The sequence below is a fragment of the Gambusia affinis genome, linkage group LG03 (genome assembly GCF_019740435.1).
Source record: "Gambusia affinis linkage group LG03, SWU_Gaff_1.0, whole genome shotgun sequence".
Classification (NCBI taxonomy): Eukaryota; Metazoa; Chordata; class Actinopteri; order Cyprinodontiformes; family Poeciliidae; genus Gambusia; species Gambusia affinis.
The window spans coordinates 28,097,436-28,124,472 of record NC_057870.1 but is presented as its reverse complement, the minus strand read 5'-3'; the positions used below and the strand labels follow the sequence as shown (position 1 = coordinate 28,124,472).

Sequence of the window (27,037 nt, the reverse complement as noted above, 5' to 3'; positions counted from 1 at the left end):
ATCAACAGGAAGGCTGACAAATTAAGCTGAAGTGACAATGTCCAAATGCATAAAACCATTGGTATAAAGCAGCATTAAGGTGATAATTTGTTTAAAAAAAAAAATCAATTGCACTGAAGTGATAATAGAAGCTGCATAAAGAATGAGCAGGACTGGCTTCACTTCAGGTTTTTGGATTGTTTATGGCAAAAGCAGTCAGTCAGTCTTCACTAATTCAAACGATTGCGTACTGTATTGAGACCCTGCAAATGTCCCCAAGGAGACGATGAAGTACAACATGTCATAACAATCTTTTTAGTCATTTTGTTGGTGGACAATAAAGACAATAAAATAATAAACATTTGGTAAAATGCTTACCAAGTTGGAAGTCCTCCATTCAAATTCAGCGAGTCATTTGAGGAAGGTGTTGATCCGGGAGTTGACACTGACTACTTTCCTCTTGACAAGACTTCCCATCTTGCAGCTTGTACTGACTTTGGCTGTGCATTTGGTACCAACATCTGGATTGATCCTCACAAAGAATCTTTTAACAGAAATAAAATATATTAATTGTATTTTTTTAAATGAAGACATACAATACAGCAATCAGCTATGGTTCTTCATCATCAGTCAAACTGTCATTAAATTTAATTCATAAATGGCTTGGTGTAGAGTACTTACTGTTGTATCATCTCCAGCGTGGTGGATGCTGACTCCTGATACTCCAGATTGAAGTCATAATATGACCTAAAAAAGACAGCAAGGACGCTGGCAAAGTCATGTAGTTGCTCAGGCTTGAAAAATACCTTCTCCTCCATACTGACCATCCACCGGGTTGCAGACATCAAGCTATTTCCTAAAATAGACAAACCCTTGTCAGGCTAATGCTAGTGAGTAAAAGTACAGACTACCATAACTATTACATACATTGCTACAAAACATTATAGTGATAGAAAATATTCCTCTTACCAAGCATGATTACCCTTGGTGTTGTAGGTAAGGTCATTTCCATCTCAACAGACATCTTGGTGGAAGATACCTTTGAAACATAAAAGGAAAACTCTTAAATATGAATTACTGGTAGTAATTTATATTTAAAGGGCCAGTTCCCCCAGATTACAACAGGTTTTTGAGAACCTCACCCCAGAGACTAGACTAGACTTTACCCCATACATCCTGCTACCACTCAGAAACAGAGGATGTGAATGACAGTTTGTGAGGCTAAATGCATTTTTGAAAGCATTACATTCCACAAATACAGTATCTGAATGGCTAAGTACAATATGGGTTAATGAAATGAAATGTTTGTGATTTGGGTGAATTGATACCTTTAACAAATTAATTGAACAATTCTGATTTAAGATGTGTGTTTTAAGTTAAGAGTCGATATAAAATTACATCAACCAAGATGAAGATTGAGTCCTCTTTTTCTTCGAAATGTTTTCTTTTTCTCTGACGGAAGTAGGACATTGCTCTATTCCACAACGAAACCGATAATTAGCTGTGTGTTGATGTTTCTTCACATGACTACAAAATTCTCTAAATTATGAAGTACAAATACTGCAGAATTTACACCTGTACATAATTGCACCTGTTAGTACTGACTTAACTTTAAATTTGCAAGAGCATGGTTTAAACAGGTGAACAGTCCTTATATGTAACCAGGGTTGGAAATTAACTTTTTTGTCCACCTGCCACTGTGGCTGAACCAACTCAAAAATAACAGAAACCACTTGAATGTTTTCCACCTTTGTCCTCATTTACAGACTCTTATACACTATGTTGGAGATGTAATGGTACTTTAGCAGGCTAACTAGCTGTAGCAAGCTCAAAGTTATAGATTAGGTTAGCTGCTCCTCTACATTTCCAGACTATTTTGTGGCTTCAAATATGTTTGAAGAGCTGTCTTTTTACCTGTTGTCTTGTCTTTTCAAGAGTTGAAACTATGTTAGCACTCAGCAGGACAGAACTGCACAGCCACTTGGAGGGAAAAAGCTTGGGAGTTTAAAAAAAAGTCATCTGGTAAAAAGAAAAAAAAAGAACAAGTTAGAATTCATCTTTGTTGACCTAGCTAATCTGCACTCTTAACATTTGCAAGGTCATGGTTTAAACAAATGAACAGTTATTAGATTATTTTATTATCTAATAAAATAATTAGCTAATTAGTTATTAGTTATTTTTTTTAAAAAAGGGGGATCAATTATCAGTTAACGTTATATTGTTCGACAAAGGATGCAACAACAATGCTAAAAGACACTCACGCACTGAGCTTATCTCAACCCAAAGCTAGTCGCTCGAGGAAGATTTAGCGACAAAAGTCAAGCTAAAACCTTCGGTAAAATTAGCACCTTAGCTAACGTTAATTCCGAACCAGCTCAAAAAATAACACCATCATATTTTTCTATCTTTCACCTCATGCTAAGTTATAGCATTACAGCATGATGCTATAAGTTACGTTAGCTCCATCTAAAATGTACATATCCAGATTAGGTTTTGGCTTCAAACAGTTTTCTAAGAAGTGTTTTTTTTTACCTGTATTGCGAAGAGCTGAAGCAGTGTGAGCCCACAGCACGGCGACAGAGCTGCACTTGCACTTGGACGGAAAAAGCTTCGGAGTTTAAAACAAACGTCATCAGAAAAACGTTGGAAGCGAAGCCACCCTTGATGACGTAGCCAGATAAACTGCATATTAATGTTAGCTAGGATGTGAAAAAAACAAAAGTACATGCTCTCTTTCTGCCTTAAAAATATGTTAACCACTAAAGGAGTAAAAATACAGAAACAGGGAACCACGATGAAACATCTATGATGACCGTTGGAAATCAAATAGAATTCTTACATGGCCAGCGCAAAGACATTATAAGTGCAGTACCACTACTGCAATGTGTAAACAGTAAATTACGGCAACTTCAAAACATACAGTAAGTTAATGTAATACTATGTACTACACCCATAATGCAATGCAAATTACAGTAACTAATTGTAAAGATGTTTTATGTTAGTTTTACTGGGCATTTTGTGGTATTTAGCTGTAAAAAATACAGTAAAGGCTAACAGTGCAAGACATTATAAATACAGTACCACTACTGCAATGTGTAAACAGTAAAATACTGCAACTTCAAAACATACAGTAAGTTACTGTAATACTATGTCCTTTACCCATAATGCAATGCAAATTACAGTAACTAATTGTAAAGATGTTTTATGTTAGTTTTACTGGGCATTTTGCGGTATTTAGCTGTAGAAAATACAGCAAAGGCTAACAGTGTATTCTTGCACATCTATGTTTAGGCCTCTAAGAGGATTTGGTTTCTCCTTTTTTTTTCTGACTTATTTTAGTCTGGTTTTTGTCTTGGCATTTAATAATTCTCGAAAAAAGATTAACACTTGTTATGTCAAAAGTTGAGCAAATTCTTGGGATGAATGAGCCTCCAAATATCTCTAAATGTCTGTAGGGAACAGATAGTCTTCAGCTGAAAATTTTCCTCTTAACGTTGGAAGTTTGGAAATTGAGGCTAAAGAAAGTTCCTGTTTTCTCAACTGTGAAACAGCCCGCTCTTTTTAGATGTTGCTCATTACCTTTTCAAAGCGCGCCGTGGTCGTTCCTAACAGGAAATGCTCGTGTGTGTGTGTGTGTTTTTGTATGAAGTAGGTTTGAAGTTTAACTCTTGAACGGCAGTTATCCCCAGAGTCTGCCTTTTGCCCAACCCTCTGCTCTCCTTCTCTTCTGCTTTCCTCTCGTCTCTCATTCGGTCTCCGCCGACTCCTACCTCTGGCAACGCAGCCAGTGAGAACGGGAGGAACAATACTGCATTTGTGCACCGCTCTGCACTTGGCCTGCTGCTAAACAAATGTTCGGAGGAATTCTAGTGGCTGGTCTTGCCCCTGAGCCCAGGCTTATCCCACAGTGACTTCATAAACGCTCTCTGGGGTGATCAAAAGAACAAATAATCCTTTATGTGATAGCTATATGGTAATGGAATTATTTCCACACCAATTAGAACTTGCTTTTCTCTCTCTGTGCCCCTCGTGTATACCATTTATTTTGCCCCTGCTGTGGAAATAGAAAGGTTCTGTCACACCAAAGAACGAACTTAAACTTTTGAGGTGAGAGTGTGTGTGCATAACCAAATTCTTTTCTGACAATAAATGCTGCTTTTTTTTTTTTTTGTAAAATACGGTTATGTACAGTCACGGCAAATTTCTTTAAGACAACAAAAATCAAAACCACTTGAATGGCAGAACGAAGTGTATGCCCTCCATCACTGGAATTTATGAAATCTACAGACTTTACCCCCAGGCGGCGGTGTGGGTTAATACTCGGTGGTCGGATGACATGGATCCACGCCCAGACCTTCTGTTCATGACGCCCTGAGGTGACGACCGAAAGCCACTTGCAAATCCATTTTGCTTCCTTTTTCAAGGATGAGTATTACAGTATAGTTTGAGAAAAAATAAAAATTGTGACACTAACGTGACTCTGATGTTATGAATACTTTCTCTCTGTTCCACCTACCTGCTCACATCTCCATTTTTGACCACCTTCACCAGATCTCCCACTTGCACCTTGCTGTGTTTTGATTTCCCATTAAAGAAACCTTAATGCTTGCACTTCCACCGCTCCTCACCTCCTCAATCTTTTTTCTTTTTTCTTGTCTCTCTGCTGTGCCCCTTGACAAAAGCGCAGCTCGGCTGAGGTCCAAGAACTCTGTTTGTTCGATCGCCGCTGCAACCGCACCCCCATTTTTATTGCCGTACATCGAGGGACAGTGAGTGTGCGTAAAAAGTTTGTGTGCACATTATTTATCAAGAAGTCAGAAGGAGATGTGGCTGGAACCTTTTTGGAAAATTAAATTGGAAATAAAAGTGCTTTGTAGTTGCTAGTTTGTGGGGTCAGTCTGCAGAGAATGTATTGGGACATCTAAAAATGGGACAGATGTTTTCATATGTTGAGAAATTGCAAATACAAACGATAGTTAGTGCGACTGAGCTGTTATAAAAATGCCCATTAAGGTTTTTTTTTTCAAAATAATATTCCTCTGCCTCAAGCTTTCTGCCTCTCTGTTATAGCCCTGCCTGGGGCTTAGGTCAATATTTAGCAGAGATGCTCTGTTAAAAACTGTTTTGTGAGCATGTGAGCAGTTTAGTCACTTACAATGATAAAGTTAATATCTGCATTGCAGCTTTCTAGTGGTCTAATTTTGATTACAGTCTAAAATGTTTAGACTTTAAAGACAGTTTTAGTGAAACCACCAAAATGGAGCATTTCCTCTGCTTTTATGACATGGGAACTATCTTAGGATTAGAAAACCATAAACCACATTGTATGGACTACTCTAACTAAAGCAGTTTCACAAAACAGAAAACGTATAAATGGGATTTCTTGGTTTTCTCCATAATGGAGCAGAAATCTTGTCTGTTATATCATCTACTGAGCTACTATGTTGGCCTTTTATCACTTGGAAAACTTCCCTAGGTTTAAAGGACTAATACTCAAACTCAACCCTTCATTGATCTTTAGTTGAATTGATTACTGCAAGTGTCTTCACAATTTGCCTAAAATAGTTCCTAGTTTTAGTTCCAACTAAAACTAGGAACACAAGTTCTCGTGTTTTAGTGAGAACCAGTATTCTCACTAAAACTTTTTTTAGTGTACAAATCACTGGACGGCTAAGCAACAAAATACATTCAATATCTGTTGTTCCAGACCACTCTGGTCTTCTAGTTCAAGTCTATTCTGCATCCCCAGAACTAATCATGGAGAATCATAACCATTTGACAAAATGTAATGTTTGTCGCTTCTTTCGTGGTCTGTTGCTGTGTTTTGATTGTGCTGAGCATTTAGAATTGATTTGTTGCCTTGACTTAAAAGCATCAAACTGGTAAGCTTCTTATCACTCTGTGTATCTCAGTATTTCAAAAGCAGCACTTAAAAAACATTGTGAAACATTGTATTTTTAGCATCTACAGATTTAAGGAGCATATAGCACCTCCCGTTGTGCAACCATGCACATAATTAAGGAAATTCTGGTTCTCCGTGTCTTCAAATAATTGAAAGAGTGCTTCTGTCGAGCTTGTGCATGCACCTAAAGCTGCACATCCCACTCTGTACATCCCGGCTCCATTTTTCTTTTATCCACGCCGCTGACCTCGAGGCTCGCTGAGATGCACCTCCGTGGGGCCTGGCCCAAAGCCGGACATTTGATGTGGACATTGTTGCAGCTCTGAGTTCTCCTCTCCGGGGTAACCAGGCCCTATTGAGCCCTTACCCCACACTGTTTGACTGCAGCCACTATTTTTCTACTTGCCTACTCTTCCTCTTTTTCCATCTCACCGCTGATCTTAAAGAAGGCTGGAGAGACAGTGTGCTGTTTTTGTACTAGCTGCTTGGTTATGCTGCTGGTGGCCGGCTTCCTATGGTGCTCCAAAGCTCCCATTTACTTTCTCTCACTCCCTTTTGTTTGACCTCCTCCAGGGAATGGACCACTGTTTGATCACTTTAGGGGAGAAAAAGAGAGATCAGTGGTTCTTTTGACATTCCTTCTAGCTTTTGACAGCCTATATGCAGCTGATCAGTTTGCTCGGCATCAGCAAGTGGCCTCTTTTGATTTTTCATCCTTCATTTCTTTTATGTTTTCTTCTTTCTTTTTTTTAAGCCAGCCATTGTGAAGCCTTTTGATTAGAACGTGTGGGTAGAGCTTAGAAATACTGCCACATCATTTCTTATTTCACACTTTTCCATTGATTTTGCACACCATTTTGTTTAGGAGGAAGGCTCATGTTTTCTATAAACGTCAACTTCTTTTGATCTTATTAATCCAAAAAGCCTCCACGCTTTGACGCGATGTGCCACTTAGAGCTGCTTGATTATTAAAAAAGTAATAATGTCAATTATTTCAGCTAAGATTGAAATCACAGCCATTTGTCACTATTACTCACCAAGTTTGGAAAGAAACTACATTTATTGCTTTTAATGGAAGTTTTTTTTTTTGGTCTAAAAGTTTAGACACCTACACAAATCGTTGAACTCTGGTTTTCTTATCACTTTTGAAGGCCATACGTGTCTAAACCAAGCAGTTAGGCATGTAATTTACTGATACACTTATGAAGAAATGGTTCATTTTCAGGAGCTCAGAGAATTTTTCACTTGGCACCACAAAAGACTCCACCATAAATTACTAAATATTCCATTGCAAACTATTTGAGGGATCCTAACAAAGTGAAAGTAGTTGAGATCCAGTGTAACTTTGGTAAACCAGATGATCTACAGTTCTAAGGGTGCCTACAGACTCAGTTAACTCGAGGACAGTGTGTAGAGATATTAATGGAACGCATTTCTGTTCCTGGCAGACTGATGGCTATGTTTTGGTTTGGTCGGCCTATTGGGAGAACAGTATTGTTAAGTTTGGTGGATGGAAGATATGGGTGTCTGGTTGTTTTTCAGCAGACAGATCCTTAGTTGCAGTAAAACTAATTCTTAATGCTGCAACATACAAAGACGTTGGTGCCCAGTAGTGTATTTTTGGAATGAGTTGGAGTGAAGAATTCAATGCCAGAACATCACAAATCTTTACATGGTAGAATATTCCCTTTAGCTCTACACTAGAACCCCGTATTTGCAGGAAACATGGCTAAAATCCACGAATACTTGAAAACTCTTTAAAAATGCTTACAACTATGCATTTTGGTTGTGTAAGCACCAAATATACACTGATATGAATTGATACACATGGTGGAAATCATCCTGGCACTACCACAGACACTAACATCCACAGGTTTCCATGAGTAGAGAAATTTTCACAAATAATTGGGAGTCTATGAATACCAAACCATGAGTAGGCAGGGATCCACTGTAACTCTGAATCTTGTGGACATGAGAAATGTGGAGCTGTAATAGCTACAAAGGGTGGGTCAATCCTATCCTAAAGTCTCGGTATGACGATTCAGATTTCTTTATACTGAAATCTGAAAGTATTTAAGTAAGCAAAGGCAAGCGTACCAATATTTTTGGCCAGATACTGTATGAAATTTCAATAAGTCAATAATAATAAATTCCACATTTCTGCATTTCCAATGTGAATGTTTTTGTAAAAAATTTAAAGACTTTTGCTATGGAAGAATAATTAGTTCACCCAACCACATACATCACTAAATTCTGAGATATTTGTGTAAAATCCAGGTCATCGTAATGGAAGTGGACTGTTTTTAGTTGATTATATCATCGTTTTAAATGTTTGCCACACAAATCTAAGCTAAATTGGTGTTTATGTCTTCATTTTCTGATTTCTTAATTTCATCTCATTATCATCATGATGACATTCTCTTTTCGTTTGGGATCTGAAAGGTTTTATGGAGAAGTGAGTTATTTCATGGATGACAACATTACATTTATTGGAGGCCTTTCCAAAAAAGAATTCATAAAAGACTTAAAGGTGAGGGCTTCTGGAAGCTTGCTTTATTTATGCCAAAAATGCTTGGCCACAATTAACCAGCCACAACCTCTCTGAATGTCAATTTAGGTCATTTTCTACCCTCACAAAAGCCCCGGACTTGGAGCCCGTGAAGCAGAAAAAAGCTGATGTAATGGGTTTAAGAAAATCTCCAAGGGGAGTCAAACCTCACCCACACAGCCCCAACTACCCCCACTTGTCTTCTGTCCAAAATCCCACCCCTCATCCAAGCCTTTAAACTCTTTAAGTTGTCTCCATCGTTGGTCAGCACCCAGATCGTACCGCTATGAAGCACACAAGTCAGAAATTTGCAATTCAAACAACACAAAAGTTTATGATGGTAACCAAAAAAAACAATCAAAGAAGATTTATGATTCACTGATTTTGGTGTTTGAAGTGGGGGAAGGGGAGCAGGAGATGAAGGATGAGGGAAAGAAAAAAAAGAGGAGGGGGGGTGAAGAAAAGAAATCCCAGCCTTGGCGTACACAGCAAAACGCACAAAAGAAACCTGTAACGCCTCCAGATTCCTTCTAGTCGACTATCAAAGACATGCTTTGGTTTAGAACAAGAGACTGGTGGGTAAGATAGGACTGAGCGAGCCAGTGAACCCGGCAGCGGCTCGGTTGGGTGCTGCGAGTTAATCTCTCACATAGGATTTTTCTCCCTTCTTCTCCTCCACCTCCTCCCTCTCTTTGGGGATATCGCTATTGCTGTGTAGCTTTGAATAGAGGGACTTGTCTAACCTGATCACTGGTCAGAATAAGCACAGGGAGAGGCTCAGAAAACACATGCAGAGATGACCGCTGCTTTCAAGTTCAGAGGTGTGGAAAACCTGCCCACTGATCCATCTTGATGCCTTGAGCACAATTCTTGTCTCACACTCTTGTGAAGGCTTTGAAAATGGGCCTCAAATGGAGTCTTCAGGTGAGAAATATCATAAAATGACACAGCTTTGGCTTTAAAGCTAAGCTTAGTCTGTGTGATGTCTAGAGAAGGTTGCGTCCAGTTGACATTTTATCATGATGTTTTAGGTACTCTGGCATTGGAGAAAGGACGGTTCCATTACTATTGGCATAGACTGTAGGGAAAAAGTACAACCATTGGTTGTGTGGAGGTACTTTGGAGATGAAAATATGATAAATTAGTACTGCACAAAAAATACAGACAAGTAGAGCTCGCATGTTCTAGACATTGAACATGTGTAAAGATGACCCAGAAAATTTGAAAGACATTTTATTTGCTGCTCTGTTGAATAAACTGGTACAGTAAATAACGGATCTTGTTCAGCCAAGGGTTTTCAAGTTGTGGTATTTTGTGACCCATCCGATAGAACTTTGGAAAAAGACCAGAAAAATAGGATTCCATCTGTCTTGTAAAAGTATGAATAAAAAAACCTGGAAGAAACGTTAACCTTTGTACATTGTTTTTATTTGAAATAGAGATGTTGTTGTATTACAACACTGAGTCTTGGGAATAATTGTTGCTGCCCAACAATATGGAAGGATATTGGGTAATTTCCAGACAATTCTGATTCTGTTGTTGTTACACAAAGATGGCCATTATCTACATGTGGAAATATTCAAGGACATTTGCTGATCCTTCCATCAGTGGATATATTAGTAACTTCAGCCTCAGTTAGCATGTCAGCATTTATGTCAGAAGAATTTGAAAAGGCCCAGTATGGCTTGATTTGATTTAGTTTGTGGTAAATAAACTGGATATCAAAGATTGCTTGTTGGTTCGAAGAAACTTAGTCATAACTCTCAAATATTAGCATTAATCTGTTGACATTTTTCTTCTGATTCAAGTCTGTTTGAAAAGAAAACATACAGTCTTTTTACAGCAGTTATCAGTTTGGAGTGTGTCCAAATATCTTTCTGTTCTACTCATCATGTTCTTCCCTTTTGGAATGCCAAAACAAAACTGATCTATGACGCTTCATATTCCAAGTTTAACTCTATATTTTGGTCCTTGTTTTGTTTATTTGTGTTCTTTCCTGTAGAATATCATTAGCTGCTTAGGAAGTCTTGAGCTCCTGGAACTTGCTCTTCTCCAGAGACCCCCTACTCCTTCAGGTTGTCCCAAACTCTGATTAAGGAAGCAGAGGAATGCAGAAAGATGAAGGTTAAGGAATGACTCTGGGACATTGTTGGTTTTCACAAGGAATATCAACCCGTAAATTCCCCTTTTAAGCCACTGATTGATTTTGTTTTCCTTAAATGTCAGAACATTTTAAATGAAATCACAAAGGTAATTGCTGGAGACACTTAAAACATTCCACATGTACTTTAAATGCTCTCCGGTTCCCCGCTCTTCAGTTCCCTGATCGTATTGCAGCGTGACCTCAGCCGTTTGACCCGGAAGTGATGTAGGTGAGCGCTTCCTCAGATGTAGTCAGTGCTCCAGTAAGTGTTTCCTAAAGAAAACAAGTCAGAGGCAGGAGAAACCTGAAACCAGCCCTAATGCTGACTGCTGCTCCACCTTGCTTCCCTCTCCCAGGGCTCTGTGTCCACAGAGGAGCCGATATGGGAGGAAGGGGAGTAGCTTTTACTGTCTGAGCCCCTCAGTCTGTGTACACATTTCATTTAGGTGTGTGAACATGTACATGTACTGTAAGACCAGCTCGCATTCCTCTCAGCTCCGACTGTCAAGCCAACCTGAAGACCAGCTACAACCGCAGTCGCTGCCTGTTTGCAGAGGATTGTTACGGCCTGCCAGACACTGGCATGCCTGGCCAAAACGGCTTGTTTGTGCAGTTGTCGTGAGGAAGGTCAGTCACCAAGTTAAGTGTGTGAGAGGACAAAATGAACCTGACCTTTTGAAGAAAGCCCCGACTGTCTCCCCTCTGAGAGCGGCTGGATTACAACACTCATCTCCTGCTGTAACTGTCGCACACACACACCCAACACGCTGTGGGAGAGTCCACGGTCACTCTGATTTCATGTCGGGCTCTTCTCTTTGATGCGCCGGGGCTTCTGTGCATGTTTGGCAAATGGTCATCTGAAGTGTTTCCATCCCCTTTAATAATATCTCAAAGCCTCGGGTTTAGGTGCAGCTTTTGATTGTGTGCCAGAGTTGGATGCTGGGCTGGCCTGAAGCTATCCAACATGTCTGAGATGAACTGATCTAAAGGACAAATCTCTGTATTGAAGAAAAAGCCAGATTTTTCACTATTTTCACTTGCGATATGTTCAAACATTTCACAAAGCAATTTTCCACTGTAGTATTGATGGTTTTTTATGTACATTTGCAGCATTGACGAGCTGAGCGCAGCAGATGTGTTCGAGCCCTCAACGGGTCTAGATACTCTTTTGAATCCGACATAACCATATTTGAGAAGGAAATATGGTCAAAAAAGAATATTTCTATTTGCTGTTTTTCAGTTAGGACAATAAGCATTTGACAATATGTTGTTTTTTTGTTTGAAAAATTACTTTTCACGACTTGAGCTTTTGTTTTGGATGCATATTTTACAGGCAATACTACAAAAACAAAATCATACCAAGTATTTGTGGTCTAGTTTCTACTGCAAATATTTTTGCACACTTGAAATAAGACAAAACTAACTTAAAAGTAACTTTTCAGCAAGATATAAATGCTTGCTTTGGTCAATACTTTCGTAATGCAGAGGAAGTCATAAGCAAAATAAACTTCCAGTACTTTTTGAAAATGTACTTTACTGAAAAAGTAGTTCTTTGCTAGTACTTTGTCAAGATAAAGAAATGTATTTAAATCAAGCTCATACTTCTTGCTGAAAAGTTATTTATAAGTTAGTTTGAATTATTTCTAATGATCTGAAACTTGTCGAGATGTCACACCAAAATATGGCAACATTATATTTTTTGTAGTAAAGCTCTTGACTGGGACATACCGCACATTTACTGTGCAGACAGACAAGTCGAGTGTTGTGATGCAGCTGAAAAAAAATAGTGTTGGCAAATGCACAATGTCAAATGGTTTTGCACTAGGACATGGAAAGTATTCAAAAGCCTCGATTGCCAGTCCCAAGCGGCATCTCTTGTAAATTCTCCAGGTATGGGTTGTATTGCACTTTAAAGTCAAACCTTGTTTGCTTCACCTCGGGTCTTTAGAGGTATGATATTTTCTAACTTGCATCCGAATAAGGCTGTTACCTTACACTTCTTCTGGGACTACCTTGCCGAGATGTTGTCCTCTCGAGAGGGCAGGGTCGGATAGAGATGAAGGAGGGCGAGGAGGAGGAGGAGGGGAGGAAGGGGCAACATGGTCTAATCCCATTCCAGCAGATCGAGCAGCAGCAGCAGCAGCTTGCACTGCATTCCACAGCGCTGGGGGCTTTAAGGGGTGGGGAGGGAGGGCAAGCAGCATTCCTTCATGGCTGGGGCCATCAAAGATGCCGCCTGACTTCAAAGGCCACTCAGAGCCAAGGTGTTGATGACTGCAATCCTCCCGTCCGTCCACTTTTAGCAACCTCAACCCCCTCAGCCCTCGAATGTACGCACGCACGCACACACAGAGCAGGCGGACTGTGGCAGGTATGTGCGCCCTCCGGCCTCCGTCTGTCCTCACCCGCTGGGCTTCAGCAGCATTAATCATAGCTCATTAAGTAGTGACATTGACTTTTGTTTTATGGTGGCAGGTCAAAGATGAGTAGCTTGAGCCGAAGCAAGGGAAGCCTTTGAACGTAGCTTCAAAAATTGACAAGAAAAGACACAATTTTGTGTCATCACTGACTGCAAGTTTTTGCTTTTAGGCACCTTATTGGTCTTTTAGAGGTTTTAGTGAATGTTTTTGGTTTGCAAGGAACATGTAGTGCCAGAAGTACCTTTCAAGTTAAAAGCTTGTGATAAAAATGTAGAGAAACACGTGCACCAAGTTTTCAGCAGATGTCCTTCCTCTTCTGATGTTGTTAGTCATGCTAATTAATTCACACTTGCACCTTTATGCTGACAAAGAGTTTATACAGATGTTCACATTTATAGCTGCTCTTACAGGTGCATTGGTGCAATTACCATTGAGTGGAAGTACTTTTATGGTTTAATATCCTTGAATGAAGTACCATTGTCTTATTGTATTCATGTTAAAAACATAAATTAAGAAAGAGAAGATTAAAAAATAGGACAAAATTAATTTACAGCAATTGGATCCAACATTTCTTTGCTAACTTAAATTTCTTATAACTAAGCTTCGCATTCGTTAAAATACCAAAGGATGTGATTTTTTTTATCTGCTCTGAAGACTATTAGTGCTCATGTAGCTAGCTTGCGGTCTGCTTGTTAACAGACGTGTGTTGTAGCTTATCCAGCTGCGCACTACACAATGCAAGTCATAAATATGGCTGTTCGTTTTTACACAATGACTGTTACTTTTCTCAAAATATATTTTTTTATTTTTGTATATAGTGATGGGATCAGGAGTTTGTCTTAGGGAAATGTGCCTGTAGCAAACAAAGTAAGCACTACTCTTTTCTCCATATACCTGGGTTAAATAACTCAATTAAATGCTCAGTAAAAAGAATTTATACCACAGAAATGACATGATGGAAATGTAGGCAGTTTTAAGACTTTAGATTACCTGAGTATCAGCTGAAATGAAGCACTTCCTTGCTGCCAGTTTGACTCTTTTTCTTTGTAAAGTGGTGCTGTGACGATCCCTTCAGAAGCCGGTGCAGTTGTTTCCACCCTGCCCCCTCTCTAAAATGGTGGCATCCTGCCCAACGTTGACCCCTGAACTTTGTCGGCCCTTCCTTTGTTCGTGTCATTCTAGGTTTTGAAGCCTGAAGAGCTGAAATTGACACCAGAAAGACTTCTGAGTGTGTGTATGTGCACACGCACACACACGCATGCAGGCCTTTGACGGTTTCAGGATGCACTTGCAGAGAGTTAATAGAGTCACAAGCTCGGCGTCCTGCTCAGTGTTAAAGCTGTCAACCCCACTGACTTGTGCTACATATGGGGACATTTAGATGATATTGGGTGTCCTCTACCAGCATCGCTGGTTCATACTGAAACCATGACACTTGTTTGCTTTGCCCGTTGCTATGAAGATGCAATAGAGGTGATTTTCAGGGAAGGTTAAGCAGGGGGCATGCAGTGGGCGGGGAGAACATACAGCCATAGGGTGACCTCTCTGAAGCACTTATTCAGGGTATACACTTGATATTTCCGTGGGACTTTTCTTTTTTTTTTTTTCATTGATCGGTTTAGCTCTTTCATTGTTGAATAACAAATACTCAAGCTTTTAGTTGGTTTATTATAAATGTTGGATGCATGACTACCTTGGCTGATTGTTTCTTTTGGCCCCAGTGGAGAACACAAAAGGGAGGAAGTCTTTATGTGAGAGGAGAAGCAGAGGGACCCCTGATAGTGTTACAGGAGGAGGAGTGCCAGCCCCACCTGTAGGGCCCTCCCAGCTGCTCTGCTGCAACCGGATCCCGATCCCCCTCTCCTCAAGGCTACCAGCCCTCTTTGAAGTTATTTCTAGTGCTGGGAAAAAGAGCCAGAGAGCAATCAAGAAGGGGGTAAAGAGTGCTTGAATGAATGATATTGCAAAGTGTGCGTGTAGATGCACCATGCAAAGGAACACTGTTACGTGTGTTCTTCCTTGTAAAGGGTTTTTGCTCATTCTGTTTGCTGTCTGAACTTTTTTGGGAAGATAAGTAAGGTTGGAATGGTTTAGAAATTCAAACCCATTATCAGGAATTTTTATTGTTTCTTATAAAAATTAGTATCTGTAAACTAATTCACTTCCCCTAAATCCTCATCTCAACTTGACCCAACAGCATAGACTGAAATCGTTTGGCTAGCACAGCGTAGCTTCACAGATGGCCTGATTTTAGGGTAATTTTCTGTATTAGGAATCAAACTTCCTGATTTCTGAACTATTGGGGTTCATATAGTTTGACCTAGACAAAGGCAAACACAAAAAATATACTTTTGGATTAATTTTTTTAAAAAGTTTGTACAATTTGGAACAAGTTTCTTTTTTAAAAAATAAAATAAAATAAATCCCATCCCCTGAATTTGAAGATCTAAACTGAAAGTCACTTATATCCATCCTACCATGACCTAGTCTGACTGTGTGGAGGAACATTTCCAGTAGAGATTCTGGGTTGAGCACCAGCACATTTGTTATGGGATGACGCATCCATCCATGCCAACCTTTCAGGGCGAAGGATGGCAGGGGAACCAACAACTTGTTGTTGGGTTTAGATTGTGATGTGTTGTGCAGCCTAGGTCACTGATTCATTCTGCTCACCTATAGCTTCTACTGTAATATTATACACTTTATGTATAACATTACATAATATGTATGCGTAATGTGAACACATTTTAAAAATGCAATCACATTTACTCATAATCTGACCTAATCTGACAAAAAAGACATAAATGTGTAAGGTGTATTGATGCATCCAGTTTAGCCTTGTTATCAGCCAACAGTCAGTTTTGCTTTCCTTACTAATTATAAAACATGCCTTTGGTGAGATGTTGTCAGTCAGTCTGACTGGAAGGCGCTATCAGACGAATCCATCATCATGGTGGGGTAACTCAAGAACAGCTTCCTTTCCTGTTTCAAATTCTCGAAATTTCAAAGCATAAAGCGCTTCCGTTTATATTCAAGACTAATTGTAAGTTGAACTTACTAACTTAGACCCTCCTCCTGGCTCTGATTGATTGTTTTTGGTCGGGAGCATTGCATTTCTTCAGACATCAATAGTACCTCAGGGAGGAAGTGGAGGAGCTCGATTTTTCACAGATTATCTGTCTCATATTACACGACATTGTGACAGTTTTAACAAATATGCAAAAACCATATATATATATATATATATATATATATTTTTTTTTTTAACGTTACATACCGCAGCTTTAGCTATATCTTGGATTTTCCAAGGTCTTTCCCCACTCAATGCTCAGTAAGTTGTGCCAATGCGCATAGAATGGACAAAAAATTGGTCAGAAAAAACTCCAAGACAAAAAAGGAAGTACCAAATTGTTAAAGGTGGCTTTTAAAAAAAATATTGGTGGCATACAATGATGTTTTAAGAGCGTTGCATCTTCTAATCAGCTGCATCTCAGAATCTGTTGAATTTCCCTTCTTGTGCCCTTGTTGAATTTCCAGCGAACCAGGCCCGCATTCATACCTGAACATTCATGTTGAATTTTTCTTTCTTTCGCCTTAGTTGCCAAATCAACTCCCACTTTACCTTTATTTCCTCTTAACAAGACTCTTGGTGTAAGGGTAAGGGATTGAAGCTGTAATAATGAGTATACAGTGACAGTTTGACAGCGCTGGTTTTATTCCAGGAAGTTTACAAAACTCCCCCAATAATGGCTCAGTGACGGTTGTGGCGCAGGGCTGGGGAGGAGCTCTGGAGAAGGACTGGAAAGGGGCTGAGGGTGACTGAGTTCAGGGCAAGAGGACGGTCAGGGGAAAATGCCACCGGGTTACCCCTCGGTCAGCCATGATGCATTTCAGGCTGAACACGCTAACCTCTTACACATGCCTGTGCTCAAACAGAGAAATGTGTAAACACATGCATGGCACCGGGGAAGCAGGTGGGTGTGAGCTATGGCTGCTTGCCCAGGTTTTTCTTCTTCTAGATGGTGTGTGCATGCGAAATAGGTGCCAGCAACTCACCCAAAATGTAGAAAGGATGCAAACGAGCAAGAGATCCCCAATTCTAATTATTTGCAGCAAATTTACAAAGATGATCATGCATAAATTGTCTGCAGAAAACAAAGCAGTTTAATTGTTACAATAGCCTCTGCTTTGTGTATCTGCTGAAATGTTAAGAAATTTGTACAAGTCATCTCACTAAACTTTACTAACACCTCTTCTACATCCACTCACTTCTTTCCCTCGCTTCCCTTTGATGTTCCATTTGAAGGTCTTGCTGTGCTGAAATGAAGATGAGCTGCCGAAAAATGCAAAACAATCGCTCATGTTTTTTTCCAGTGTTTGGCCTTAAATAGGCATGCAATTCAGCAAATTTGTACGTTCATGTTCTCCATGGGTTTTCCTGGCTGCGTCTGCTGGAAGCAAAACGGGGCCGTAATCTTTTTGAAGTATGTGCTTTGTTTCAGAAAGAAAAGTTTTATTGGTCCTAGGGACATTCGTGTACTCAAAAAGATGTTCAAAGAAGCTGCACAACAAATGGAGATTATTAGAGTTTCTGCACACATTGTGGTGAGAGCAGCAAAGTTTGGCTGGTTTGAAAATATCAGGGGGCCAATGATTCGGGAGATGAGAGGACGAAAAGGTAGATGATCAAATGTTGATAGAAATGTGTCGCAATCAAAGAGCAGTTTTAGATGGTAGGGATGGATGTTGGGGATATTATATTTATCATACAATTTTTTTTTTATTTGTTATTATCGCAAAATATTACAATTAAAGATGTTTGTAATCCCACCAAAATGACTGTATTGATCAGTATATTTTTTACCATTTTCTCCATCTTGTATTTAAAGAATATCAAGAAATTTTAAAATATGATTAAGTGTAGTTACTGTGTGCAGTTTAGTTTATGTGACTGGTGTCCTAAAGAATCCCTTATTTCACATGGGAATGTTTCTCAAGAGCAATATTTGTGCTCTGCATTGTAACGTTGCTGTATCATGCAGTCATTGACATAATTACCTGAAAAAGAAGGAATTAATATTTCATAGTGGAACTTTTGTTATCACAAAATGTGATAAAATTTTAATTCCGTTTTGCCAATCCCTATTTGGTGTGGCTTGCATTTGACTTTCCATTGAGAATTGGAGAACGGGATCATAAAAATGAGTACAGTTGTTAGAGCTGCTTTTATTTCTTCAAGTCCAGTCTACCCAGAGATCAATACTGATCATTTTACAGGCTTGATGTCAAAATTTGTGGATAAAGAAGCCAAAGTAGGTCAGGAAATCCTGGGAAAAATGACCAAGACTAGCTTGAAACATTGCAGAAGTCTGGCTCCTTGGAAGCAAAACAGTGGTTTGAGACTATTGCACGGAAGTATTACAAGTCCTTCTACCACAGGTGGATGGTTGGAGGGGAGTGGTGTACTTAACTGACAGGTGGAGGTTAAATCCCTGCCAGGGATTCATTGAGAGTGTGGTCTGTGTAACAGGATATTCATGTGAAAGGCAGTTTCCCCCAGAGGCTGGACAGACGGGGGTAGGAACAGATCTGCCTCCTCGTGGCACTAAAGGGGCGCCAGACACCCTCACCCATCAACCCTTGGTGCTGAGAGGAAAAGCAAAGTTTTCTGACCGGAATGGTAGAGTTTGACTTGTCGGTCCAGAGTTGTCTACAAGGACAGATTCACAAATGCGTTGGTGTAACTTTTGAAGGCGTGACCCACTTCAATTCCTCTCCATTCTCTCCTCCAAACCGAGCTCCTTCCCTTCCCCACATCCATCAACGCCTACGTCAACATCTGAGAAAAAGGAAAAATCCCCACGCGGTCAGAGATAATGGCGCAATGGCCAGCCTCTAAAATAACAACATGGTCCACAACAACAACACTGTCCCATTTGGAGTGCAAGAGCCCCTTGCACAATGGCCTAGTGTGCAAGGGGCTCCCTGCTGCCAACCAAACTGTTAGCCAAGCAGGAGAGCGAGGTCACAATCACACAGCCAACAGGGCTCCGCTTCCTGGTCCCCGCTTAAATGGAGACACTGGCAAACAGAGGCGAAGAGAAACGCTTTGTGTAAAAATCAGAATGTTTTGAAAGAAATCTGGAGGCTTACTTCTTCAGGTTTGACACTCCTTATAGCCGAAGGGGAAAAGAGAACATCTTTAGAAAATATTCCAACAAACCTGCATGTTGTGTTTTTAGTTTTGCAGCAGAACACCTCAGAGCTTCTATTCTGAGAAAAGTATAACAAGGAAAAATAGTAATAATATATGGAGAAAATAAATGTTAATCTGTCTGGTGAATGGAGAATAACAAATAGATGGACAATTAGTTCATATGTCAATCCATCGGGTTTCGCATTTACAATTTGATATTTTAATTCGGCTTAGAGCTTCAATTCACAACACTTTACAAAAATAGTCAATTCAACCCAATAATACAGACAGATTCTGAGTCTATGATATACATTCTAACTTGATCCTTATTGTCAAACAGCAACATGAGGTTCACTCTAGTATTTAAGTTGATAAGATTTTCTAGTTCAACAGATTTCATCAGGTCATTGACTTTCAGCATTCATGTAAAACAGTGGATTGTGGCTTCCATAATGTTCACAGTTCCTACCGCACTTTTATATTTCTACTTAAAAAAAAAAAAAAAGAACTCTGGAAATATGTGTCAAAATTGTGTTGTCTTCCAATAACATTAAAGTAGCTTTAAGAAATGATCGTTAAATCTATGCAAGGCTCCATCCTGTGGATTTGTGAAGAGGGTTTTTTTGTTTTTTGCAAGCATAGCCTGATTTTTTAAAAATCTTTCATGCTTTGCTTTGTGCTGTTGAAAGACAGATCCGTTTGTCTCAAAGGTTTGCAACTGAACATCTGAGCTCATTCTTTAATGTTTCATCATCGTCCATCTAGTCTGTGTGTGGGAGGGCTGAGGAGGAGGAGGAAAAGGATTCAGAGGACTTTTTTTTTTAAATTTAATTCTTGCTGGGTCCATTTTAGAAATCCAAACAAAAACACATCAGACTTGTATTCCTCAGTTTTGTCTTGTATTTTAATTTTTCTGTCGGATCTCTATATTGGGTTTCATCCTTAATGAGAAGCTGCTTCTTCATGGCTCTCCAGTTGACCATCTCATTTGCATTTAGCCTCCTTTATATCTGGGTAAACCCTCCCCAAAAGCACTTCAGGTCAGGCGTGTGACCCCCTTAGCCTTGTTTCTAGCCTCTCTCTTTCCATTTGGGCTACTGCACAGCTAACCTGCTCCAAGCGCAGTAAAGTGTGGCTTAACGGTCAGGGGTCACATGCAAGAGAAGGGTATCTTGGGTCATCTGCAGTGGCCCAGGGGCCAGAGTAGTTGGGAGCTCCCTGATTGGAGAGCCGTGGTCTCTGGGTTAATAGGATAAGTAGCCTGCGGGTCAGCTTGGCCCAGTTCTAATGCTAATACTTGAGCCTGTCTTTGCACTGTTGCCAGGTCGGGTAAAGGATTCAAGGATTTAGGGACTCCGCTTGGTTACAGTTTTAATCCAGGCATGTTTAAACTCATCATCATTTCATCCTCGTGAATGGCTGTTGACCTCTGTTCTTTTTGAATTTCTTGCTCGTCTTCTTGTTCTTTACTTTTTTTGACTCAGTGATTTTGTAAATGATTTTCTTTTTGTGGACTTTGCAAGAATTTCAAAAATTTAAGAAATATGTAATTAAGGGAAATAAAATAAGTTTCATTTTACCATTAGCTATAACAATTTATCTTCTGTCTGCTTATTTACTCTCCCTCTCTGACATGCTGATTGTATGTACCTCTCAAATTAAAACTGCAACTAATTACCTTTTTGGTGAAAGTGCCCTTGAAGCAGCCATTTAAGCCACTACATTACAATTTTAAATGCCTAACAATATGAAAATTACCATTCGGTTGCTGTCTGTCTACATTATTGACCCACTTATCATTGCAGGTAGTTCACTTTTGAATTATTTCATAAGTTAACAAATCCCTTGGAACTGAGACCAGTGCTTTTCTGTTTCTAAAATGTGAAAAAGTTTTATATTATTATGTTTTAACCTATATCAGCATCTTTCTATTGTTGAAATGTAATAAAGAGCCTCAGAGTGAATGCCTTTGTTCAGCAACATTGAAATCCTAGAGGCCACCTACATTCCTGTTCTTGGCCGTTCTGCAGCAGTCGGTGTTTGTGATGTCTGCCACCCTCTTACCTTTAATCCGCTGCTTAGGCGCTGTGTTGATGCTGGCTCTAAAGAGCTTTCTGGCTGAGAAGTGGGCCAATTCAACAGCCGAAAACGTAATGAGACAACATCTGAGGAAAGTTTGATACTCTGTATTCGGTGTGTTATAAGACATCTCCATACTATTCACAGCATAATGATATACAGAGTAACCTCAACTGTCTTTGCACATATGTGCTGCTACAATGGAAATGACAGCAACATTAATCTTTCTAGCAGTAATGTAAACAAAGATCTGAAATTTCAGCAAAAATCTGGATCCTCTGCTAATAATTGAAGGTGAATAAAAGCCTGTTTTGCTTATTTGCTACAGTAGAAAACCCTGGTGTACCTTTTAGAACCGGTAATTGGTTGCAGAGATGTGAAATGCTATTAAGGTCTTCTGTTTCATTAGGAAAACAGTTGATTATGAATTGACAAATTAGCATATTCTCTCAACAGATTCAAGTATCCAAGGGAGAACTGTGCAGCCATAAGTTAGTGCTTTAATTCAGAACAACAGTTTTATTGAAGTGAGATGGAAAAGACCCCCAGACTTAAAAGCCAGTTATTAGATTTTCTTACACAAAAGGTTACAAAATGAGAATGCAGCTGGCTACATAGGATTCAAAGGAAGTTGCACTTCTTACCCATTTCTTTTATCTTTTTCAGATGCATCCTTTGGGACTATGCAACAACAATGACGAGGAGGACCTTTATGAGTACGGCTGGGTCGGCGTTGTGAAGCTGGAGCAACCAGAGCTGGACCCCAGCTGTCTCACGGTCCTGGGAAAGGTAAAGAATCTAATCAAGTCACCACACATAATCGATATTCAACGATTTTAAGTAATTTTCTGCTATCTAGTCATGCATTTTTATAAGGAATAAATAATAAATACCAGCAAGAGGTCGATGAGAGTTTATTTGTTTACATGAATCATTTGGCACAGAATCAATGAAAACAATGTATATTAAAATTAAAACTTACAGATTTGGGTATTTTACAAAATGTAAATACAAGATAACCTGTTTATAAATATGTAAACAGGTCATCTTAGAGCAAATAGGCTCTAAACTTCTGACTATTTAGCAGAAATGCTGTTGCAGTCACAATTCCTAGCGCTGAAGTTAAAACTAATTCAGCCTTTTTTTGTTCGTTCTGATAGCTCCTTAAATATCACCATCTCCTTAACAAAGGCAATTTACCAGCGAGAATTTCTCTGTTACAACTGAGAGGGAATTCTGCTCCATTTCTGGGTCTTAGCATAATCTCGGTAGCAGGAAAGTGCATTAGCATGTCTAGACAGCATAAGGGCTCCTTAAATCATGAATGGCTGCTCCCTTTCTGTCAGTGGGAAAGCATAGGATAAATGAGGCTGCAGTCATTCCCACCTCATAGCCATTCTCAGGGGAAATGTTGGTACATTCCATTAAGGAAAACATTTAATTAGAGCATGATAAAATATTGCTCTGAGACTCCAGAGGGGTCCGAGGACAGGAAGGGGAGGAGGGAATCTGGGGATGGGTGTGGTAAGGGATTTCGTTTGTATTCTCCTAGCAACGGAAAGCAAGAAACAAAATAAAGACGAGGATTAACTATAAAAGATCAAGGATAAGTTCATTAGAAGTTTTAATTTGGAAAAACAGAAAAGGAGAAGCTAACAAATGCACTTGAAGTTTTCTGTTTCTCCAGAAGTCTCTTCAAAGTGAATTAGTATTTATAGTGGCCTTGCAGTAGTTTACCCCTAAATATTTTTCACATTTTGTCACATTAAATCCACAAATATAACAATTTATTTGATGGAGCTGATTTTTTTTTTTCTTTACAAATAAAAATCAGAAAGGTTTTTGGCATTACCTTACAATAAGAATTAGCAAATACATTTTATATGCAGTCATAAATGTCAATTTTAAATACATATATGTATTTAAAGAGCCTCAGTGAAAACGTGCTTTAACAGTCTTAACCCCTTGGTGCAAAAAACTGATTGAAATTCCATTTGTTCACTGCATGTTTATGTCTGTTTGTGTAAAGTTGAGATGGAACCGCACATGAAAACGGTCCTTTATAAAACCATTCAGACTACCAACACAAAAAAGACACAATCAAAACAGTCAGATGATTTTATTACCCCATGAAAATAACTCATAAATAGTCCAAATATTTCAGATGTATTATTTTCTTTCGTTCCATCTTACGAGATGGGAAGCCCATGGTTGTCTGCTTTGCTTTTGCATTTTGCACATGGGTTTGTGGTGCATTTCTATCCTAAAGAAAAAGATATAAAACTTCATCTCACAACTGAGATATTAACATATATGGACAAACCTTATGAAATCCTAATATTATAGCAGAAAGTACGATGGCCGCCATAAGACTTTCACTATTCAGTTATGCTGCATGAACTGATCAGTACATTATTGAGAGAGAATGCAAAACCTATTGCGAGGGAACCAAACGTTTTTCGAGGCAACGCAAAAGAAAAATAATCCTTCATACTTTTTTTGTTTTGACTGCTTGTTTTTTCCTTCCAATGTGCGACACAATTAAAACAAGAGTAGGAGGGAAAATTCCTCCATGTTCATCCACTATCCTGTCCTGCATCCACACAATCTTCAATTCATTTGGAGAACTGGTTTAGTGATGGAGCTAAGATCATCACAAAAAATAGAAAAGAAAAGCTATTATCACCAGAAACGACTTAAAAAATGATAGGCAGGTTAGAGCTCCGATTAGTTTATAGTAGAGTACTTGGTGTGTCAAACAGAATCACAAGGTCGCCCCAAAGATGAAAGACCCTCACCTTCTACTCAGTGGACTCAATCAAAGCAGGCTGCTAATGAGCTAGCCATTTTAGACCTTCTTTTTTGAAGTTTTGCTAGGAGACACTTTGGTCAAGAAGGCAGGAATCTTGCCCTGTGACCTTTTGGCCTCCATCCAGCCTCCCCAACTTCTAGACCACTCGGTTTCCTCTTTGTTTATCCAGCCAGAACTATAATTAGAGAAGGGAAAGTCCATTGTTGCATCTTGACAATCCCTCGCCCCCGGGCCCAAACACAGCTGGGTGCTCTGCGATTGGCACCGGCACGATTGCCAGGCCAGACAGGGCAGTGTTTACCCCCCGCCAGTCTGCTTGCTCTGCCCAGCCAGCCAGGCCACAATGCCCAGGCCTATTCTGGAGGCTGCGTCCTCCATCACACTCACCCTGTACTGTCTGGTCCTGTGATCTGCAACCCCCGCCCTGCCCAACTGGCCCCTGACTGAACCCACTTTGCTGCCACTTTGCTGTCCATGGTGTTGGTATACATTTATTTCTGCTCAACATGCATTACTCAGAGTTGCAATGAATATGCAGTAATACTGTTAATTACAAAAATATAAAGTAAGAGGAATAATTTAACACTACTTACCGTTGTTGCCTGATATGTACACTTTGTACACTTCTGTAGGTTTTGGTGTGCATTCTAGAAGCATTCTTTATATGAAGTACTGTTTTTCTTTCCTTTATTTGATTATTTAGTGAATCAGGAGTTTTCTTCTTTCACTGAGACCAAGACGCTCCGACATCTAAAATATTTACAGTTGAGGAAGACATGGAAACGAGGTCGGTCACACCACCCTCTGAAGTCTGGTTGCAAACCAAACTAAAGTGCTGCTGTGTCATATATATGTACACAGTTTTTTCCCGTTCTTCCTGTGTGGTTCCTGTGAGAGCTCCAGGACTGTTAAACCTCTGACCTCAGTGTGCCACAGCAGCAGCTCCTCCCCTCAGTGCAGGAAAAGAGCTACAAGAAATCTGTTCAGACTGCAGCAAAGTCTTTTTCATGTGGTTTGATCAAAAAACGTTTTTTTGTTAAGCCCCTAAAAGTGTATATATTTTATTTAAGATTTGAGAATCACACTGCATAATTGTAAATCTGAAGAAACAGTTTTTGTGGTACGGAACGTTTCTCTGAACATTTAAAAAATGTAGCATGTGTGCTATAAGCCACTGGATCAGGAAGGCTAAACACAAATAATAACTTGAATGCAGGTCTTTTGGGGTAAATGTCTACCTGCTTTCATATCTAGAGACAGAATTATTATTATTATTATTATTATTATTATTATTATTATTATTATTATTATTATTATTATTATTATTATTTTGGATCATCAGTCAGTTTGATGTCCACAGTGGGTCAGGTAAAACTTTAAATTTGATGTTCCCAAAGACTCAGATGGATTTGGGTTTGAACTTTGGCTAGGCCATTGTAGCTCATGAATATGGTTTGATATCATTGTAGTTTTAACTGCCCCAGTTTCAGGTCTTATGTCTGACAAGTTTTGATGGGGCTTTCTTTCACCAGCACTCTTCTGGTGAAAGAAAGAGTGCCATTCCTCTATGGAGACCAGATTTCTGAATTATGTGACAAATAACTGTCTTGTTCACAGTTTCTCCTACTTGAGTTTATGATCGCTGCAGCTCCTCCAGAGTTATGAGTCTTTTCGTAGTTTCTCTGATTAGGAATCTCCTTCCCGAAGACAATTGTGGTTGCACTGGGTTTTATTTAGAGATTTTGGAGATCTTAGTAGTGAACCTAATCCATTCCACATTGTTTAGTTGTTTCGGGGGTTATTTTAGGTAAAAGTAGGACTGAAATCTCACCAAGATATGCTTTTTATTTCAGTCACTATCAATAATTATTTATACTTTTTTGTTTTCGTTTTGAATATCTGAACTGGTGACACGATCTTTCCCATCTTGTACTTTTCTCTTAAACTATTGTACTCAATTTCTCCCTTTGATACACTCCGCCAATTTTTACATTTAAGCAGTTTTAAGGCATAGTAGCAAAACATGAAACTGCTGCTGTGCAAGTTACTAAAGTTGCACAAGATGTGCAGGTTTCTAGATAACCACAGAACAAGAGAGTTAATTGATGCCACCCACCTAGCTTAGCTAGCCTTAGCTAGCTAAAGCCAGTCTTCTGCCTACATCCCCCTGAATGCTGTGTGGATCTGGATTGGAGTTCAGTAGAGTTATTGAACAATTTATCAGATGAAATTTCTACTAATATTGATCACATGCCTATTATAATATATATTGTTATTGATTTATTTCCCAGCCTTAATTGAAAGGTTGTGAAACCATTTTTCTTTCCACTTCAGTAATGCACTTTGGTCCATCAAAAATATATTAAAATTTGTGGTTGCATGGAGAGGAAAAAAACCAGGGAAAGGATCAAGGCATATGATTATTTTTGAAAGAGTCTGTCTTGCCAGAGCTCCACTTCATAACAAAGAGTCCTGGTGTTGCATGTTAACTCGCTTCAGCTGCAGCTTATCAAGTCCTTGGCCTCCTCCGGGCCGTTTGTAGATGTTGTAAATCATGCTCACACCTCTGCATGCATGTATCCGTTCTCCAGTTGGACTATTTATTGCATTCGGTAACGTGTTCTTGGTAGTCATTTCCTTCCTGCTGCTTGACTTTCACAGAACTGACCTTCGTCCCGGCTCTGCACGCTCGCCTCGCACACATACTCTGCAGTCTTTGGCAGCTCCTCTGGAACATAAAGTCATGCCACTGGCTTTCGGACTGGTCGGGGGGTCTTTGACGCCGTGCCAGTCCCTTAGCTCCTCTTTCAAGGACCGCGGTGTAAGTCCAGCAGGCCAAACCGGGCCCCTCTCTTTCATCCTGCCGGAGGCCCTCTTACCATAAAGACGACGAGAAGAAAGAGATTGTGTATTGGAAATTAAAAAGAAAAATATGACCCATCCTCCCACAGAGTTATG

General features: G+C 39.5%; 1 protein-coding gene across 2 annotated transcripts in view; it reads left to right on the top strand.

The window, feature by feature from the left end:
- The window catches only part of znrf3 (zinc and ring finger 3), an 82,142-nt gene that overhangs the window by 25,752 nt on the left and 29,353 nt on the right, over positions 1 to 27,037 (top strand). For both annotated transcript variants that reach the window (XM_044112434.1, XM_044112433.1), the window contains exon 2: positions 21,934 to 22,056. In XM_044112434.1, the coding sequence (XP_043968369.1) occupies positions 21,934 to 22,056 (123 nt within the window). The remainder of the gene's footprint in view (positions 1 to 21,933; positions 22,057 to 27,037) is intronic.